The 21,909-nt window shown below is 41.4% G+C and overlaps 1 protein-coding gene across 1 annotated transcript; it reads left to right on the forward strand.

The window, feature by feature from the left end:
* The first annotated feature begins 7,755 nt into the window (after nucleotides 1–7,755).
* LOC124003265 (protein QNR-71-like) lies at nucleotides 7,756–16,767 on the forward strand. Its single transcript, XM_046311363.1, has 12 exons — nucleotides 7,756–7,908; nucleotides 11,735–11,830; nucleotides 11,928–12,074; nucleotides 12,214–12,360; nucleotides 12,616–12,777; nucleotides 12,958–13,263; nucleotides 13,405–14,235; nucleotides 14,352–14,498; nucleotides 14,614–14,716; nucleotides 14,835–15,040; nucleotides 15,172–15,262; nucleotides 15,539–16,767. The coding sequence occupies exons 1-12, from the start codon at nucleotides 7,851–7,853 to the stop codon at nucleotides 15,690–15,692; spliced, it is 2,448 nt and encodes an 815-aa protein (XP_046167319.1). The 5' UTR covers nucleotides 7,756–7,850; the 3' UTR covers nucleotides 15,693–16,767.
* Nucleotides 16,768–21,909: the final 5,142 nt, after the last annotated feature.

Genomic DNA, 21,909 nt, shown 5'->3' on the forward strand with positions numbered 1-21,909 from the left:
TAGAAATATAGGTTTTAATTATTTTTTTAACCTTTATTTAACTAGGCAAGTCAGTTAAGAACAAATTCTTATTTTCAATGACGGCCTAGGAACAGTGGGTTAACTGCCGGTTCAGGGGCAGAACGACGGATTTGTACCTTGTCAGCTCGGGGATTTGAACTTGCAACCTTGCTAGTCCAACACTCTAACCACTAGGCTACCTTGCCCCCCCCGGGTAATTGTTCTTGTCAATCAAAGGTCATCACAATACCATGTTTTCCCACACGAATCGTCACACTGGTCAAAGTTGTGGTGTTTTTAACCATTAAGACCTTTATTTCTACCTCATTAGTTCAATAATGACTTAGTCTGTTTGACTGAATCGTTCTGGAATGCGGAAGCGTTAAAAAGCAAGCACAAGTGTTTCCCAGCGTATGTGGATTGCTTCGAGCATAGATCATTTTAATTGGTATGAGGCCCATGGCACTGAAAGGAGAATATGGGGAAAGAGGGGAGTAAAAGGATGCTATTGATTTGCCATCCCCACACGCTGATCTTGTGATTCCCATGTACGCACAGCTGTAAGGTCGGACGTCAGGGCAGGCATGATTGCAGCTAAGCCAATTCTTCCAGGCATCCCTATAAGGAACAGACATTACATATAGTACATTAAATTACATTTGTTTGAAATCTGTCAGAATAGGATAGATGGTGCTCGTATTTGAAAAGTGATATTCATGAAAAAAAGTGAAGTGAAGTTAGAGTGACGTTAGAGCATATGGTGGAGTCATGGAATCTGGCCGAAAATTGTCTTTAAAACAAGTGTAGAGCAAATCATCAAAGGAACAAGACTCAACTTATGCATGGCAATTGCAATATTAGAACAAACACATTATGCAAAAAGTAAGAGATTAAACTTGAAAGGGTCAAATTAGTAATTAAAGAGTACAGAAGAAATCGAAAAGTATGTTTCTTTATGGCCCTTCCTGGGAGGGGAGAGTAACGAATGCCAATACATAACTATGACTTCATATCAAGGGTGTGTCCCAATAATCGCTCCTTCTTTCTGAAGTGTACAGTTGTTCACTACTTCCCACACATTTAATAGCATTGGATTGGTGTAGGCATTGGGTATAGAGTTTCCATATACCAGTTAATTCCCTTCAAATTCATGAAGTGTACACTTCGGTAGAAATGAGAGATTATTGGGACACACACCGTGATTCAATTCTCAACTTCCTATAGTGACCGTTGACCTTTGCAACTCCATGAGACAACATTAGCAAAGAACTTCCTGCCTGTTCACAGGCCATAGGGCAATTCAATGGTAAAAGATTCAGGTTTTTCACTTAGAATTGGACGTCTCAGACACGAGACGTATGTGGCAGGGTCTACAGACGATCATGGATAAAATAAAGGGGAAACCAGCCACGTCGTGGACACCGACATCTTGCTCCCGGACAAGTTAAACACCTTCTTCGCCCGCTTTGAGGATAACACAGTGCCATTGACATGGTCTGCTCTCAAGGAATGTGGGCTCTCGTTCTCCATGGCCGACGTGAGTAAGACATTTAAGCGTGTTAACCCTGGCAAGGCTGCTGGTCCAGACGTTATTCCTAGTCGCGTCCTCAGAGCATGCATAGACCAGATGGCTGGAGTGTTTATGGACATATTCAATCTCTCCCTATCCCAGTCGGATGTCCCCACTTGCTTTAAGATGTCCACCATTGTTCCCGTACCCAAAAAAGCAAAGGTAACTGATTTAAATGAATATCGCCCGGGGGGAGCACTCATTCTGTCACGTGAAGTGCTTTGAGAGGCTAGTTAAGGATCATATCACCTCCACCTTACCTGACACCCTAGACCCACTTCAATTTGCTTACCTCCTCAACACATCCACAGACATTTTGCATTGCACACTGCCCTATCCCATCTGGACAAAATAAATACCCATGTAAGAATGCTGTTCATTGACTATAGCTCAGCCTTCAACACCCTCCAAGCTCATCATTTAGCTTGGGGCCTTGGTTCCTAACCCCCACCCTGTGCAACTGGGTCCTGGACTTCCTGAAGGGCCTCCCCCAGGTGGTGAAGGTAGAAAACACCTCCACCTCATTGATCCTCAACACAGGGGCCCCACAAGGGTGCGTGTTCAGCCCCCTCCTGTACTCCCTGTTCACCCATGACCCAGTGACCACATACGTCCCCAACTCAATCATCAAGTTTGCAGATGACACAACCATAGTAGGCCTGATTACCAACCATGATGAGACAGCCTACAAGGAGGTGAGGGCTCTGGCGGAGTGGTGCCAGGAAAACAAACTCTCCCTCAACGTCAACAAAATCAAGGAGCTGATTGTGGATTTCAGGAAAAAACAGAGGGAGCACGCCCCTATCCACATTGACGGGACCGCAGTGGAGAAGGTGGAAACCTTCAAGTTCATCGGCGTACACATCACTGACAATCTGAAATGGTCCAACCACACAGACAGTGTGGTGAAGAAGGTGCAACAGTGCTAAACCCCTCACAAACTTGTACAGATGCACAGTTGAGAGAATCCTATCGGGCTGTATCTCTGCCTGGTACGGCAACTGCACTGCCGGCAACCACAGGGCTCTCCAGAGGGTGGTGCAGTCTGCCCAACATATCACTACAGCACCCGATGTCACAGGAATGCCAAAAAGATCATCACGGACATCAACCATCAAAGCCACTGCCTTTTCACCCCGCTATTATACAGAAGGCGAGGTCAGTACAGGTGCATCAAAGCAGGGACTGAGAGACTGAAAAACAGCTTCTATCTCAAGGCCATCAGACTGTTAAATAGCCATCACTAGCCGGCTACCACCAGGTTACTCAAACCTGCACCTTTAGAGACTACTGCCCTATATACATAGACATGAAATCACTGGTCACTTTAATAATGTTTACACACTTCTTTACTAATTTCATATATATTTTTCACACCGTTTACTTTTACTTCACTACATTCCTAATAACAATAATGTACCTTTTACTCCATACATTTGCCCTGACACCCAAAAGTACTCATTCCATTTTGAATGCTTAGCAGGACAGGAAAATAGTCTAATTCACACACTTATCAAGACAACAGCCCTGGTCATGTCTACTGACTATGATCTGGTATACTCATTAAGCACAAATACTTTGTTTGTAAATTATGTCTGAATGTTGGTGTGTCTCCCTGGCTATCCGTAAATGTCAAAAACACGATTTGTGCTGTCTGGTTAGCTTAATATAAGTCATTTGAAATGATTTATACACTGCTCAAAAAAATAAAGGGAACACTTAAACAACACAATGTTTTATATATATATATATGTGTGTGTGTGTGTGTGTGTGTGTGTGTGTGTGTGTGTGTGTGTGTGTGTGTGTGTGTGTGTGTGTGTGTGTGTGTGTGTGTGTGTGTGTGTGTGTGTGTGTGTGTGTGTGTGTGTGTGTGTGTGTGTGTGTGTGTATAGGGCAGCAGTCTCTAAGGTCCAGGGTAGAATACCGGGTGGTAGCCGGCTAGTGACAGTGTCTAAAGTGCAAGGCAGGGTACCGAGCGGATGCCAGCTAGTGATGACTGTTTAACAGTCGGAAGGCTTGGAGATAGAAGATGCTTTTCATTCTCTCTGTCCCAGCTTTGATACTACCTGTATTGTCTTTGCATGCTAGATTGTACCATGCAGTCATGGATGTACAGGAGAGGGCTGGGAACACACTCCTGTGGGGGCCCCGTGTTGAGAATTAGTGTGGCAGAGGTGGTTTTGCTTACCTTCACCACCTGGGGTTGGCCCGTCAGGAAGTCAAGGACCTAGTTTCACATGGAGGGTTTCAGACCCACGACCCTGAGCGTAGTGATGAGCTTGGAGGCTGAGCTGTAGTCAATGAACAGCATTCTCACATAAGTATTCATCTTGTCCAGGTGGGATTGGGCAGTTTGCAGTGCAATGGCGATTGCGTTGTCCGTGGATCTGTTGCAACAGTATGCAAATTGTAGTGTAAGTTTAGGTGATATTGCCCTTAACTAGCCTCTCAGCACTTCTTGATGACAGAAGTGAGTGCTAGGGGGCGATAGGCATTTAGTTCAGTTACCTTCACTTTCTTGGGTACAGGAACAATGGTGGGTATCTTGAAGCAAGTGGGGACAACAGACTGGGATAGGGAGAGATTGAATATGTCCATAAACACTCCAGCCAGCTGGTCTGCACATGCTCTTAGGATGTGGCATGGGATGCCGTCTGGCCCGGCAGCCTTGCAAGCCAGAGGGTTATCACGCTTGAATGTCTTACTCACTTCAGCCACAGAGATTGGGAGCATACAGTCCTCGTGAGCGGTGATGGCCTACCTCGGCATATCTGTGTTTTCCTCAAAGCGGGCGAAGAAGAAGTTCTAATCGTCACAGTAAGAACAACATCCTCTATGCACTTCTTTACAAAACCATTTAGTGTGTACGTCAATACTTTTCCAGAGGCGACCGAGAACATTTCCCAGTCCGCGTGATCAAAACAATCCTAAAGCATACATTCCGATTGGTCAGTACAAAGTTGAACAGTCTTTACCATGGTTGTTTCCTGTTTAAGTTTCTGCCTATAGGAGCAGGATGGAGGCGTGATCTGATTTGCCAAAAGGGGGGCGGGAGAGGGCCTTGTAGCCATCCCGGAATGGAGAGTTACAATGGTCAAGCGTGTTCTCTCTACGTGTAGCACAGGAGATGTGTTGGTAGAATTGAATCTTTTCCTCAGATTTCCTTTTTTTAATTCCCCAGCTACAATAAATGTGGCCTCAGGATATGCAGTTTCCAGTTTGTGCAAAGTCCAGTGTAGTTCCTTTAGAGCTGTCACAGTGTCTGCTTGACGGCAAAGTACATGGCAGTGACAATAACCAAAGACGATTATCTCAGGAGGTAATGCTGTCTGCATTCGATGGTGAGGTATTCCAGATCGGGAGAGAAAAAGGACTTGAGTTCGTGTACGTTACTACATTCACACCATGAGTTGTTAATCATGAGACATACCCCTCAAGCTTTGTTTTTCCCGGAGAGTTCTTTCTTTCTGTGCGCACGATGTATGATGAACCCCACTGGCTGTATGCACGGGGACAATATATCTGCAGAGAATCATGATTTTGTTAAACAGAGTTTGTTACAGTCCCCTTTGTCTACTTTAAAATAATCGGAATTGGTGGATGGTTTGCTCGCCGCCCGAGCCTGATTAGAACGTCACCTCTCCTCCCTCTCTGATTGTGGACAATAGGAGATATTATAGTGTGCAGTAATATTTGACGTGTATATGATATTATAGATACCTCACATGTGACTCGTAATAAGACTAAGCAATTAGCGTATTAAAATGTTTATCTGACTACATAAAGATAATTAAAATATACACTCAAGTAAGTGTTAGGCAATGAGTTGACGTTGACTAGCAAGAACTGGTCTGAGAATTGTCTATATCAAAGGCAGATATTTAATTAACATTGTACAATGAATGGATTCGCATACAAGGCATAAAGCTTATGTTACAAGTATTAAAAAGCATTAAAAAGCATACTTCTAGGTATTTACAGTACCAGTCAAAAGTTTGGACACACCTACTCATTCAAGGCTTTTTCTTTATTTTTACTATTTTTTACATTGTAAAATAATAGTGAAGACATCAAAACTATGAAATAACACATATGGAATCATGTAGCAACTGTTCACCCAGCTACCATCTAGCAGACGGAGACAGTACAGATGTATCAAAGCCGGGACCGAGAAACTGTTTTATCCACTTTATATGTATATACTGTATTCTAGCCATGGCTCATCCTCATGGATTGTGTATGTATTGTATTGGTAGACGTTACTGCACTGTTGGAGCTAAAAACATAAGCATTTTCCTCCACCTGCAATAACATCTGGTGGGTTAAGAGTGTTGGGACAGTAATCAAAAGGTCACTGGTTCCGAATCCCCAAGCCTAATGGGGGAAAAATCTGTGGACGTGCCCTTGAGCAAGGCACTTAACCCAATTGCTCCTGTAAGTTGTTCTGGATAAGAGCGTCTGCTAAATTACTAAAATGTAAAATTGGCAAATCTATATATGTTTTATTTATTTCACCTTTATTTAACCAGGTTGGCAAGTTGAGAACAAATTCTAATTTACAACTGCGACCTGACCAAGATAAAGCAAAGGAGTTCGACACATATAACAACACAGAGTTACACATGGAGTAAAACAAACATACAGTCAATAATACAGTAGAAAAATACATCTATAATGTGATTAAATGAGGTGAGATAAGGGAGGTAAAGGCAATAAATAGGCCATGGTGGAGAAGTAAATACAATATAGCAATTAAAACACTGGAATGGTAGATTTGACTGTAGCTGAGTGTGCAAAGTAGAAATACTGGGGTGCAAAGGAGCAAAATAAATACAGTAGGGGAAGAGGTAGTTGTTTGGGCTATTTGTAGATTGGATATGTATAGGTGCAGTGATCTGTGAGCTGCTCTGACAGCTGGAGCTTAAAGCTAGTGAGGGAGATAAGTGTTTCCAGTTTCAGAGATTTTTGTAGTTCGTTCCAATCATTAGCAGCAGAGAACTGGAAGGAGAGGCGGCCAAAGGAGGAATTGGCTTTGGGGGTGACAAGTGAGATATACCTGCTGGAACGCGTGATACTGGTGGGTGCTGCTATGGTGACCAGCGAGCAGAGATAAGGCGGGACTTTACCTAGCAGAGTCTTGTAGATGACCTGGAGCCAGTGGGTTTGGCGACGAATATGAAGCGAGGGCCAGCCAATGAGAGCGTACAGGTCGCAGTATATGGGGCTTTGGTGACAAAACGGATGGCACTGTGATAGACTGCATCCAATTTGTTGAGTAGGGTGTTGGAGGCTATTTTGTAAATGACGTCGCCAAAGTCGAGGATCGGTAAGATGGTCAATTTTACGAGGGTATGTTTGGCAGCATGAGTGAAGGATGCCTTGTTGCGAAATAGGAAACCAATTCTAGATTTAACTTTGGATTGGAGATGTTTTATGTGAGTCTGGAAGGAGAGTTTACAGTCTAACCAGACACCTAGGTATTTGTAGTTGACCACATATTCTGTCAGAACCGTCCAGAGTAGTAATGCTGGACGGGCAGGCAGGTGCAGGTAGCAATCGATTGAAGAGCATGCATTTAGTTTTACTTGTATTTAAGAGCAGTTGGAGGCCACGGAAGGAGAGTTATATGGCATTGAAGCTTGTCGGGAGGTTAGTTAACACAGTGTCCAAAGGGCCAGAAGTATACAGAATGTATACGTAGTATATGTAGACGACCAATAAACTTTGATTTATTGCGTTTTTCTACCACAACCACTAAGCCATTAATTCCATAAGGTTCCAACTGTCTTGTAAAAATTGGAGAAGTATCACTCTTTACTTGTTGGAGAACATTGTATGTTCGAAATCACATCATTTCCTAAATTCTTCAAAAGAAATGAAAGAGTTTTATGTCTCATCTTTCTTTCAAGCACCAGTGCAAAGATAGCATTTTTAAAAATACATTCTGACATGTAGAAATATTTTGGGGGGATTGATGGTAACACTACATTAAGGTTCATCCTTTTAGCTACTGTAATTATCCAATAAAACATTTGAAAACATAATAGCATTGCTAATAAAGTGTGTCTGTCTCTTCACACTGTTGATTATAGTGGGAGGGGCTGAGTTGTAGCCTCCCTAAGATCAGATGCGAGAGGCAAGTTTATGGTAATTAAGGGTCCAAGACTCTTTTATAATGAATCAGAATCCTACCACAAGTCTCTCTGGGTGTGTTGTTGGGTTTTTAAGACTAGGATAAGGGTAAGGAACTGGGCAGAGAAAGGACACACAACCACGGACAATGAGGACTTTACTGGCGGTACTGGTGTTGGCTATCTCATCAGCAGCTTTAGAAGCAAGTGAGTATATATGAATTACTTTATAAATTACTATTTGATCAAACACTGGTTGCTCCATCCCGTCTTTCTTGAGTTATGTGCAGTGTTGGACGGGAGAGGGGGCTGAGGTAGAATGAATTGAAATAATGGAAATATTCTCACTGGGCAATGACATTTGTGCAAACAATCCCTTTTAGTAGTGAAATGTTTGTTCTATATTTTCCCAAAATATAAACTAATTGCATGTTTTGTATTCCAAAAACTCTTACATTTGACTAATCAATACATATGATATAACTTGTCTGAGGATCTGTCAATCATCATATTATTAATGAGAAACAATAACAGTTCATTGTATGGTTGTTTACACACTAATGGTACTTGGACAAGCTCAACAAACATAAGTAATGGCGAGTAAGTGGTCTCCCTCATATCTTGAACTTAGTTTTTTTAAATGGTTTTCTTTATTCTGAGGGTCTTTATAGAAACTGAGCTTTAAAGCCTGAACTTTGTATTTTGCATTGCCATTGAAAAGGATGAATAATAATCTATGCATTACTGCCTCCTCAATACACTGCATATGTACTCAATAAATATCTGTATATAGTAAAACGTTTCAATACTTGGTGAATATACAGGACCACCAGTGTCTGAAATTACAACATTTATACCGGTATAATCTTCTAAATAACACAATTTTTTCCAGTTCAACTTTAAAGTGTGGAGAATTGAATTAAGAAGATCCTGAGTAAATTCATGTTAAGCTTCGACATGAGCTCATCATGCAATTCATTTTGGAAGTACATTTAGGGAATAATTCTGTAGACCAAAAAAAATGTTCTTGGCGTGCCTTGTCTACATTAATCTCACATTAGCAAGAACTCCACCACTGTGTAATATACAGTAGGATAGCATGTCTATTAACTACTGACAGGGTGGGTCACAGATTACATGCTTGTAATCAAGAATAGCGCAATCACATGCCAAGTTGATCTCCAAACCCTACAACTCTTCTGTGCATCCTGTAGTTTCAATAGTAAGGTGAACATTTTCTCAGCTCTCAACAATAGAACAGAATAACTATGTTTTTTTCACTGAGGAAACGTTAGTACTAAAGTTGTTGTTTCACTATCAATCATGAGGTTCAAAGTATTATCTACCAATGTGTTGCATTTAATGGATATCCAAACCAAACCACAAGCTGTAATTCACTTGGTAGGAGATATCAGTCTTTTCATTGGCAATCAGTTTGAAGGGTGACTATGTGATTAATGACTGCATATGATAATGATATTATGGCTTGTCATTATGAGTGAGTAATTTTAGAGGATGCGTTCCTGGGATTGTATGATAGTACTGTTTATGCCAAGGGGAATACAAGGGGCTCATAATAACAGAAGATAATGTAGTTGTTGTGGTTTCCTAAATCCTGAATTTGCACCTTATGATACATAATCACGATTTCAGTCATATATCACACACTCGCGCGTGCGCACACACTCGTATGTGTGACGTGCACACACAAACACACACACAGTGGTAGCAGAGTGAGCTCGCCCTGGTGTCTGAACTCCACAGAGGCTCTCCTCCTTCCAGCATTTGGGATTACGGCTGCCTGTGCTCAATTGACAGTCACATGAAAGGGATTGACCGGGATTGCAGGGGCCGTGTGACTCGCCTGGAACCTCCACCTCGCTCTCCCCCTTCCACAACCATCAAAGAAATACCTGAACTACCCACCACCGCTATCTACCCCCTCAAACAACTATATTTGATGCTTCTTTAAGTAAAATGGCAGTAAATGTCTTTTCCCACACACCATCTTGTGCCCATTTGCCAAGCTGTAACATCATTATGATAACTTTTCCTCTACCCAGGGTAGGCAACAGGGCAGCGAACACTTCACCATATAATACGGTCAAAAAAAAAATGGAATAGCTATGGTTGTATTTTCAGGAAGGAGGGGTCAGATCCTGTAGGTTTGGAGAAGTAGAAATTGTGTCAACATGTTCAATAAGCATTTGAGCCATGGTTATACACATTGCAGGTCTGAGTAGTAGATCTTTGTATGACATTCACTCAAAGGACATTGTAAAATAAATGCTAATTAATTAGCCCGGTAGGTAGAGAGTTCTGGGTGCCAGGATCCTGTTCCTGAGTAATGTCTAGACAATAGCAATGTTTTAATAAAATACTATTTTCAACCTCAGATTTACAACTAGATTGAATTGTGCAGTGGTCAATTGGCAATTGGCCAAGTGGTCTTACAAACAGATTTACATTTAGGGTTTTTGCTGTTGCCTAATGGGAATACCATAACCACTGCCACTGGTGATGTTACATCACTGATTAAACCTCAATAATATGATAAATATGAATGTAGTAGTTCACTACAGTACCAGTCGAAAGTTTGGACACACCTACTCATTCAAGGGTTTTCTGTATTTCTGCTATTTTCTACATTGTAGAATAATAGTGAGACATCAAAACTATAAAATAGCACATATGGAATCATGTAGTAACCAAAAAAGTGTTAAGCGAATCAAAATATATTTTATATTTGAGATTCTTCAAAGTAGCCTTGTTGACAGCTTTGCACACTCTTGTCATTCTCTCACCCCGCTTCATGAGGTAGTGCCTTAACAGGTGTGCCTTGATTAATTTGTGGAATTTCTTTCCTTAATGCATTTGAGCCAATCAGTTGTGTTGTGACAAGGTAAGGTTGGTATGCAGAAGATAACCCTATTTGGTAAAAGACCAAGTCCATATTATGGCAAGAACAGCTCAAATAAGAAAAGAGAAATGACAGTCCATCATTACTTTAAGACATGTTTTTTCAAGTGCAGTCGCAAAAACCATCAAGCACTATAATGAAACTGGCTCTCATGAGGACCGCCACAGCAAAGGAAGACCCAGAGTTACCTCTGCTGCAGAGGATAAGTTCATTAGCGTTACCAGCCTCAGAAATTGCAGCCCAAATAAATGCTTCACAGAGTTCAAGTAACAGACACATCTCAACATCAACTGTTCAGAGGAGACTGCATGAATCAGGCCTTCGTGGTCTAATTGCTGCAAAGAAACCACTACTAACCACTACCAATAAAAAAAAGAGAGACTTGCTTGGGCCAAGAAACACAAGCAATGATGAGTCCAAATTTGAGATCTTTGGTTCCAACCGCCGTGTCTTTGTGAGATGCAGAGTAGGTGAATGGATGATCTCCGCATGTATAGTTCCCACCGTGAAGTATAGAGGAGGAGGTGTGATGGTGTGGGGTGCTTTGCTGGTGACACTGGACAATGACCCAAAACACACCAGCAGGCTGTGTTAGGGATATTTTACCAAGGAGAGTGATGGAGTGCTGCATCAGATGACCTGGCCTCCCCAATCACCCGACCTTAACCCAATTGAGATGGTTTGGGATGAGTTGGACTGCAGAGTGAAGGAAAAGCAGCCAACAAGTGCTCAGTATATGTGGGAACTCCTTCAAGACTGTTGGAAAAGCATTCCTCATGAAGCTGGTTGAGAGAATGCCAAGAGTGTGCAAAGCTGTCATCAAGGCAAAGGGTGGCTACTTTGAGGAATATCAAATATCAAATATATTTTTGATTTGTGTAACACTTTTTTGGTTACAACATGATTCCATGTGTGTTATTTCATAGTTTTGATGTCTTCACTATTATTCTACAATGTAGAAAATAGTCAAAATAAAGAAAAACATTTGAACGAGTAGGTGTGTCCAAACTTTTGACTGGTACTGTATGTCAAAGTGTGATTAACAAAAACATTGTTTCAATTTGGAGAACGAGAGAAAAAATACCCTAAAACTTCAACCCTTTCTTTTTTCAGAGCCTAAAACACGTTTCACACGCTACCGCTCATGGAACTCACAAATGTATCCAGTGTGGAAAGATGGGGACTCCCGATACAGAGACTGTTGGACAGGTGTGTTCTCAATTAATGCACGTTTCTATAGACCAATCAACTTCTATCGAAATGTTTACCTCTTTCTATTGATGTATTTATCACTCTCTGTCACCAGGTGGCGAAGTTACATTCGATGTGAAAAACGATGCACCCACACTGATTGGCTCAAAGGCAACCTTTAACATCAACCTTCGCCTTCCGTCAAACCAGACAGTACGTCCTGATGGACAGGTGGTGTGGGTGCGTAACTGCACTGTCAATGGTGAGCTTTCCTTTCAAATTCAACCACTATACCATACCATCGACCCCACAGTTTTTTTTTTGTCGTATAGGCCTACAATCTTTTTTCTAGTGTTCCTAACCTTTTATGTTAAACTGGGTGTGATCCTCTTCTCCTACAGGAACACAGTACCGTCAGGGCCAGGCTGTGTACCCCGACCAGGTCTCTGGTCATTCAGGAGAGTACAGTGGTGTCTTCCCTGATGGCACCCCCTTCACTGGGACAGCAGACAGGAAACCCCACTACGTGTTTGTGTGGAAGACATGGGGTAAAAACAAGCTCTTTCATTTACAGACATTGATGTGAGAAAGTGCCAACACAATAACCCAATGCATTCTGGTATTGACCAAGCTGTGCGCAGTGTGCGCTGGGAAATCATTCCTTTGATAAGAGGTTTTAAAGGATTAGTAAAGCAGCTGCTGTTCCTCTGAGCTTTGTCAACTCAAGGTTTGATCATCAGGCCATTCAGTTAAATTTTATAACCGTTGCTGTGTTTTCTAACTACTGCTGCTTTGGATCCCAGGACGTTACTGGCAGGTGGCAGGCGGGCCCTCCTCTTCTCTCACCATCGGCACAGACAATGTGCCCATAGGCTCTTACAACATGGAGGTGGTCATCTACCACTGCCGTGGCAAGGACAAGTTCATCCCTCTGGGCTACGCCTCCACAACCTTCTCCATCACAGGTGGGCAGCTGTTTAAGAGGAAACACTTGCCAAATTTAAATGCACAAAGTATTATTTTAATTTAAACAGCAAATCAATCAACCCTAATTTGACTTCAATTGATCATCTTAGATCCTTTGAATTTATTCTCACGATCTTTCACAACATTAACTTGACATGTTTTGCCTTGTGCTGCCCCAGACCAGATCCCCTTCACGGTGTCGCTAACCCAAATTAACGATGTGAACCAGGCTGACCAGAGCTTCATCCAGAACCGGGCCATTGTCTTCAGCATCAGCCTCCATGACCCCAGCCAGTACCTCAGCACCTCAGACGTCACCTTTAACTGGGACTTTGGTGACAACAGCGGCACCCTCATCTCCAAGGAGCGCCAGGTCACACACATGTACCTCACCGCTGGCACCTACAGGCCTCAGGTGGTCCTGATGGCAAGCATCCCCAACGGCTGTGACACGCCTGCAGACCCCACCACTGCTAACCCCACTGGTGAGAGACATAGTTTTCTATTTTAAAGCGCATTCAATTATCAAAAACAATATTTCCTTTACCAAAGACATTTCATATTCGGTGCATATAACATACGTAACAGTTGTAAGTAAAATGTGTTGTTTTTGTGTTTTCAACCAGTATTGGCCAGAGCCCCTGGCATGGTTGTGGTGGTCTCTACTCCAGAGGCAGCTCCAGCTGACATCGCCCTGGATCTACTCGCCTCTGATGTTGCCCCTGCTGAGGCTGCAGATGCAGTTGCAGCCAATGACACAGATGCAGTCGAAGCCGATGCCGCAGTCGAACCCGCGGACACAACCAATGCCGCAGCCGAACCCACTGCCGAAGGCACAGCCTCAGAGGGAGTCGAGGCAGTTGCCACAGTGGCCCCTGCGACAGAGGATGCCACCGTTGTCCCAGCAGCAGAAGATCCAGTTGTTGTCTCGGCAACAGAGGACAATGCCGCTGTCCCTGCAGTAGAAAACGACGCCACAGCAGAAAACACGGCTGCTCCAGGCGTTGAGGACCCCGCCGCTGTCCTGGCTGTGGAGGGAGCCACAACTGTCGCTCCAGCAACTGAAGAGGCAGTTGCTGAAACCTCAGTGGGAGAGGCTACGGCCGCAGATGTGCCCGTCATCGACACTGCTGCTTCAGTAGCTCCAGTTGCAGAGGGAGAGGAGGCTATAGTGGACCTGATGGCCACAGTCCTCCCAGAGATCCCAGTCGTAGCCTCCGTTGCTGCCACGGCGGAGGAGGCCTTGGTTGCCGATACTGGAGTGGAGGTTGCGGCTGCAACACAGGTGGCCCAGGCTGAGATGGTGGCCCCTGCTGCTAACGTCATTGTTCCTGCCGACACTGAGGCTGCCGCTGTGGTGGAGGTGGTGCCAGCTGAACCTGCTCTTGAGACCGAGGCAGCGCTGGAGGCAGAGGTCGTAGAGACTGTGAATGAGGTTGCAGCTGACGATACTGCCGGTGATCACTTACTTAGTTACTTACTCATTATATATATATATAAACAAAAACACTTAATCAATCAATTTGAGTCTTTTCATAATATTAATAACTTACTGTGTCTTTGTTTTCTTCAGCGCCAGCAGCAGAGGCTGAGATAGAGTCAGGCACAGAGACACAGGTGGCTCTTGTTGTGGCTAAAAGGCAGGTTCCGGAACTTACAGCAACTGACAACTGTATGATATACCGCTATGGCTCCTTCTCGACCTCAGTGGATGTCGTCCGTAAGTCCACATATGTCCAGATACTGTTGACGTGTTTTCAATACAGTCGCAGCTGAGATGTAAAATGCAGGTGACGGTTGCTGATAATGATCTCACAATCTATCTAATTTCTCAGAGGGTATTGAGAGTGTGGAGATCACCCAGGTGGCCAACGTGGTGTCTCTGGCCACTGAGGTGGTGCAGAATGCTGTGGACCTGACCATCACCTGCCAGGGGAGGTGAGTAGCCAGCCAGCAGTGGAGACAGGACCCAAGGGACCGTACACATTCTATTGACATTAGCATTTTGAACATTGCCATCCCCTGCACTTCATATCTCCACCTTCTCTTTACTTAGCCTGCCCAATGAAGTGTGCACCATTATCTCGGACGCAGACTGCATCACCCCTGTGGAGACCGTTTGTAACAACGTGACACCCTCCCCAGATTGTCAGATGATACTTCGACAGTTTTTCAACGAATCTGGAGTGTTCTGCATCAATGTTTCCCTGACAAATGATGTTAGTCTGGCTGTGGCCAGTGCTAAAGTCAGTGTGACAGTGGGTGAGCGAAATTTAACGAACAACCGTACATAAAGCTTTATGAACCCCAAAAAAACGTTTTTCTATTACATTTCACTGATCTGCGGAGTGTACTGTACCATACCTTACTCATACTGTGGGTTGTGGTTGCAGGCTCCAACTCCTCCACAGCAGGCACTGTGGCCGCGGTTCTGGGTGTCTTGGTCCTTGTCTGTGTTGTTGGTGCCATTGCTTTGACCTACAAGTGAGTGAAAGACAGTTTTAACCACCGTAAACTTTTCACGATGCAATGAAAGTCACACAATTCCTGGTTTCTCAAAATTGATACTTGATTTATGATCCACAAAAATGATTGACCCATAGTGGTCCAATAAAAAAAGATCCCATGCCATTATTATGTGCATTATATAAAAGACTGCACATAATAATGTCATGCCATCTTTTTTTTTGTTGGACCACTATGGATCTTCTTTTTTAAAACTCTACAATGAATGTCAGCTAACTTGTGTTTTCCAACCAGGAGGTTTAAGCAGTATCGCCCACTGAGGGAGGACTCCACAGGTGGCAGCATGGGCAGCTCTGGAATCACGTTTGTGCCGATGCTGCTGTGGGATCTTCTGAGCCAACAGACACCAGGAGAAAGAAGCCCACTGCTTCAGGGAAGCGTGGTGTGAACACTCAGAACCATCTGCAATGATACAGCACAAACCCATGCATGTAAATATCACTCAGACACACACATCCACTCAGCATGCATGTGTACCCATAAAGACAGATACTGTACACTTGCAGACTCAGACACACACACAGCCACCCTAATGCGGAGACAAACTGCAACAAGAACAAGCAATATAAAGCAGTTGTTTTCTGTATTGTTACACTGAAAGCAAATTTAATAAAAACGATCGTGTATTGCTAATGTTTTTCAACATAGAACAAAAAAGAAACCCCCAAAGGCAAAATTAACGTTTGTTTCTGGCATTGCATTACTTGTGACAAAATATAATATTTATTTTGACCCACATACTTTTTTATTTAAGAAAAACGGATTAAAGTTGTCAAAAATCTAATAATTGATGCTGTACTTTTTGTGTACTTGTTACGCACTGTTCTTTAGAATGTAATCATAACAATGAATGATTGTCTTTTAAGCTTCCAACATATTAATTTGCTTTGCTAACTGTTCTCATTTGAATTGCCAATAACATCACAGCAATTTTGTTTTTATAACATATTTATTGTCCCCTCTAAAGGAAGTATTTACATTTCAGTGACGTAAGAATTTTCAACTATGCCTCAAAATTATAACGTTCCGAGTCCTAACTAATCTTGCATCCTTGATTTTGTCCTCCATGCCCTTACGAGTTGAGTGGTTTATATATATTATATATATAAAAAAGTAGCTTATTGTTGAAAGGTAAAGTCTATTCAACATTTAACTGTTATGGGTTTTTTCATTACATAGCTACGAATAAAGAGAAGGAACCCATTCCTGAAGTAGCACAGAGGTTTGGCCACAGGGTGTCATGGTAGAAGTACTGTAACATTAAAAGGGATTGATTGAAGTATAAGGAAAATGTAAGTATTGAAAGGAATTAGGTTAAATCCAAGTAAGTTAAGGAAAATTATCTCAAGACTGAATAGAGCTCTAATTGTCATCACATTCAATACTAAAGTGTCCTCTTCTTAATGTAAACCAGTTGCTGTCCAAGGTAAGATTATATGATTTTTTTCATGAATCCTCATTAAATATAAATTACAAGCTATTGCTTTTATGTTATATTTTTCAGATTTAAAAAAAGAATCGCAGGAAATTATCTCAGGGATTCTTGAAAGTCGGGACAATCCTTGTCTGGCAGTGAAACATTTTTTACAGTTTAAAAAAATGAATTCTGGTATATTATTTGATATTAGAATGTACATTTAGGGACATTTTATAAGGGAAAGATTTGTTTTTAGAATTGTCTAAGTAGTTTCAATATTATTCATTTCCATGTAGACTTCATTCATGGAAATGCCCTTGTCCAGAGCAAAGGATCCCAATTTCAACAAAAAATATATATTCTAATAACTGTCAATTATGGATTTTAACAGAAAAATGATCTTATGTAGTTTTCTAGCAATAGCCCTCTGTGACTAAAGTATATCTCTATCAAAACTGTGATTCCAAAAAGATGTCTGAATACGTGGTCAACTCTGTCAGATTTGTCTAATATCCTAAAAGAATCAGGAATGAGCAGGGTCCACTATAGTGCCTTCTGAAAGTATTCACACCCCTTTACTTTTCCCACATTTAGTTGTGTTACAGCCTGAATTTAAAATGGATTACATTTAGATTTTGTGTCACTAATCTACACACAATACCCCATAATGTCAAAGTGGAAGTATTTTATTTTAGACATTTTATTTTATTTTAATGTCAACCTGAACTGTATTGAGTCAATAAGTATTCAACTCCTTTGTTATAGCAAACCCCTATAAGTTCAGGAGTAACAATGTGCTTAACACATTATGCATAATAAGTTGCATGGACTCATTCCGTGTTCAATAATAGTGGTTAACAACATTTTGAAAGCTACCTCATCTCTGTACCCAACACACATACAATTATCTGTAAGGTAGTAGTTAATTTCAAGCACAGATTCAACCATGAAGACCAGGGAGGTTTTTCAATGCCTCGCAAAGAAGGGCACCGATTGGTAGTAGTCTAAAAAATGTAAAAGCAGACGCTAAATATCCCTTTGAGCATGGTGACGTTATTAATTAGGCTTTGGATAGTATGTCAATACACCCAGTCACTACAAAGATATAGACATCCTTCCTGCTGGAGAGGAAGGAAACTGCTCAGGGATTTCGCCATGAGGCCAATGGTGATTTTAAATAGTGACAGAGTTTAATGGTTGTGATATGAGAACTGAGGATGGATCAACAACATTGTAGTTACTATGCAATACTAACCTAAATGACAGAGTGAAAAGAAGGAAGCCTGTACATAATACAAATAAATAAATGTACTTTTTCTCCTTGAATTAGAAGTGTTATGTTGGGGCAAATCCAACACAATACATCACTGAGTACCACTCTTCACTTGTTCAAGCATGGTGGTGGCTGCATCATGTTACTTGTCATCTGCAAGGACTAGGGAGTTTTTTAAAATCAAAATAAACAGAAAACAGCTATCAGCACTGGCAAAATCCTACAGGAAAATCTGGTTCAGTCTGCTTCCAACAGACACTGGGAGACAAAGTCACCTTTCAGCAGGACAATAACCTCAAACAAAAGGCCAAATCTACGCTGGAGTTGCTTACCAAGACAACTTAAATCGGCTTGACAAATCTATTTCAAGAATTGAAAATGGCTGTCTTAGCAATGATCAACAATTAACTTGACGTAGCTTGAATGTTTTTTTAAAGAATAATGGGCAATATATTGTACAATCCAGGTGTGCAAAGCTCTTAGAGACCTACCCAAAAAGACTCAGATATAATCACCGCAAAGGTTGCTTCTGCAAAGTATTGACTCAGGTGTGTGAATACTTATGTAAGTGAGATATTTCTTAATTTCATTGTCAATAAATTAGCAGAAAATTCTCACACATGTTCTCACTTTGTCGTTATGGGGTATTCTGTGTAGATGGGTGAGAATGTATTTTTATTTAATTTAAATATCGGGCTGTAACAACATGTGAAATAAGTGAAGGAGTATGAATACTTTCTGAAGGCACTGTATACCACAAGGACCCCTTATTCATGTCCTCATTACATGTAATGCAACAAGACCACTCATGGTCTGGAAAGTTCTCTGCCTTTGATAGATTTAAACAAACAATATTGGAATCACCATGGTCACAAGTTCACAGCCATAAACTGTAAACTCCATCTGCCTGACAGAATATGCATTTTGGTTCAAATATGTAATTAGGATTGATATTTAATTAGGATTTAGAGTCATAAAGCAACTGAGAAAAAAAGGTTGCTGCTGTGTATACCACTTGAATGAAGAAGAAAAAACATTTTTGTCAACTCTGTCAGAGTGCTGAAATATCTGATCGAATGGTTATGTTTTTATTGGGGATTTTCAACTCTGTCACTGATGGCTAACCCCCTTAATTAAGATATTTTTTTCTGCAATATTGTGAAGAAAACATTTTTTTCCACTGTTCTGTAACACATGCTTAAATAATTGAAGTATTTGCTGTGCTCGACCGAATGGATCATGTTTTCTTTAAATGTTGTTTAATGTTCCACATCTAGAAAAACATGCCAAATGGTAACCAAATTAACCCTGGAGCAGTAGTGCTATAAAACAAAACAAGAAGTTTAGAGATTTGTATTACATAATCTAATGTTAGAATGAAACAATCAAGGCCTTTAAACACTTGTGGACAGTAAATGAAATGCCTTTTATGGTGTCTGACGGAGGTTACATAAATCCAGTTAGTTGCATTTTATGTTCCTTTACATGGTGTGATAGCTGATACTTTGGTCTATCAAAATTCAGTACCAAAAAAAAAGTGTTAAACAAATCAAAATATATTTTAGATTTGAATTTCTTCAAAGTAGCAACCCTTTGCCTTGATGACAGCGTTGCACTCTCTTGGCATTCTCTCAATCATCTTCATGAGGAAAGTTTTTCAACAGTCTTGAAGAAGTTCACATATGCTGAGCACTTGGAGCATTAGTGCTATAGAACAAAACAAAAATAAGTATAGAGATTTGTATTACATATTTAAATAATCAAATGTTAGAATTAAACAATCAAGGCCTTTAAACATTTTTGGACAGTAAATGAAGTTCACAAATGCTGAGCACTTGTTGGCTGCTTTTCCTTCACTCTGCGGTCCAACTCATCCCAAACCATCTCAATTGGGTTGAGGTTGAGTGATTGTGGAGGACAGGTCATCTGATGCAGCCCTCTCCTTCTTGGTCAAATAGCCCTTGAGTCATTGTCCTGTTAAAAAAAACAAATGGTACCACTAAGTGCAAACCAGATGGGATGGCATATTGTTGCAGAATGCTGTCGTAACCATGCTGGTTAGGTGTGCCTTGAATTCTAAATAAATTACTGACCGTGTCACCAGCAAAGCACCATCACACGTCCTCCCCCATGCTTCACAGCGGGTACCATCCGTTCACCTACTCTGCGTCTCACAAAGACACAGCAGTCGGAACCAAAAATCTCAAATTTAGACTCAACAAAACCTCATTCCAAATTTCCACCGGTCTAATGTCCATTGCTCATGTTTCTTTGCCAAAGCAAGTCTCTTCTTATTATTGGTGTCCTTTAGTAGTGGTTTCATTGCAGAAATTTGACCATGAAGGCCTGATTCACGCAGTCTCCTCTGAAAAGTTAATGTTGAGAGGTGCCTGTTACTTGACCTCTGTGAAGCATTTATTTAGGCTGCAATTTAAGAGGCTGGTAACTCTAATGAACTTATCCTCTGCAGCAGAGGTAACTCTGGGTCTTCCTTTCCTGTGGCTGTCCTCATGAAAGCCAGTTTCATCATAGTGCTTGATGGTTTTTGCAACTGCACTTGAAGAAAGGTGTCTTAAAGTAATGATGGACTGTCATTTCTCTTTGCTTATTTGAGCTGTACTTGGCATAATATGGACCTGGTCTTTTACCAAATAGGGTAAATTCTTCTGTATACCATCCCTACCTTGCCACAACACAACTGATTGGCTCAAATGCATTTGAAAGAACTTCTACAAATAAACTTTTAACAAGGCTCACCTGTTAATTGAAATGCATTCCAGGTGACTACCTCATGAAGCTGGTTGAGAGAATGCCAAGCGTGTGCAAAGCTGTCATTTTTTAAATTTAATTAGGCAGGTCAGTTTAGAACAGATTCCTATTTACAATGATGGCCAACCCCGGCCAAACCCTGACCTAACCTGGACGACACTGGATCAATTGTGTGCATAGCTATGGGACCCCCGATCACGGTTGATTGTGATACCAGGATCGAACCAGGGTCTGTATGGACACCTCTAGCACTGCGATGCAGTGCCTTAAGACTGCTGTGCCGCTCGGGAGCCTCAGTCATTTTTTTTTTATTTCACCTTTATTTAACCAGGTAGGCTAGTTGAGAACAGGTTCTCATTTGCAACTGCGACCTGGCCAAGATAAAGCATAGCAGTGTGAACAGACAACACAGAGTTACACATGGAGTAAACAATTAACAAGTCAATAACACAGAGAAAAAAAGGGGAGTCTATATACAATGTGTGCAAAAGGCATGAGGAGGTAGGCGAATAATTACAATATTGCAGATTAACACTGAAGTGATAAATGATCATGTACAGGTAGAGATATTGGTGTGCAAAAGAGCAGAAAAGTAAATAAATAAAAACTGTGGGGATGAGGTAGGTGAAAATGGGTGTGCTATTTACCAATAGATGTCATAAGGTGAATGCACCAATTTGTAAGTCGCTCTGGATAAGAGCGTCTGCTAAATGACTTAAATGTAAATAGATTATGTACAGCTGCAGTGATCGGTTAGCTGCTCAGCTAGCTGATGTTTGAAGTTGGTGAGGGAGATAAAAGTCTCCAGTCATCAAGGCGAAGGGTGGCTACTTGGAAGAATCTCAAACATAACATATATTTAGATTTGTTTGATGTCTTCACTATTATTCAACAATATAGAAAATAGTAAAAATAAAGAAAAACCCTGGAATGAGTAGGTGTGTACAAACTTTTGACTGGTACTGTATGTTCATGAAGGCTTGTCCCATATTGTCTCTGAACTTTGACTCTCACTCTATCACAGTGCCAGTCATTGTTGAGACTCTGCTTAACGTTGCTTAGCAACACCACCCATACACATTGGTGGTGGTTGCTGTAGGTAGATATGTCTGAAGAATAAAATCTATATTTGAATGCAGATGGTTG

Source organism: Oncorhynchus gorbuscha, linkage group LG18 (genome assembly GCF_021184085.1).
Source record: "Oncorhynchus gorbuscha isolate QuinsamMale2020 ecotype Even-year linkage group LG18, OgorEven_v1.0, whole genome shotgun sequence".
NCBI classification, from domain to species: Eukaryota; Metazoa; Chordata; class Actinopteri; order Salmoniformes; family Salmonidae; genus Oncorhynchus; species Oncorhynchus gorbuscha.

Bases quoted from the DNA above. Each gene is read 5' to 3' on its own strand.
- LOC124003265 (XM_046311363.1), top strand. From the start codon at position 7,851: ATGAGGACTTTACTGGCGGTACTGGTGTTGGCTATCTCATCAGCAGCT. The intron at 11,831-11,927 runs GTGTGTTCTCAA...CTCTGTCACCAG, and splicing joins ATACAGAGACTGTTGGACAG to GTGGCGAAGTTACATTCGAT. The intron at 13,264-13,404 runs GTGAGAGACATA...GTTTTCAACCAG, and splicing joins CACCACTGCTAACCCCACTG to TATTGGCCAGAGCCCCTGGC.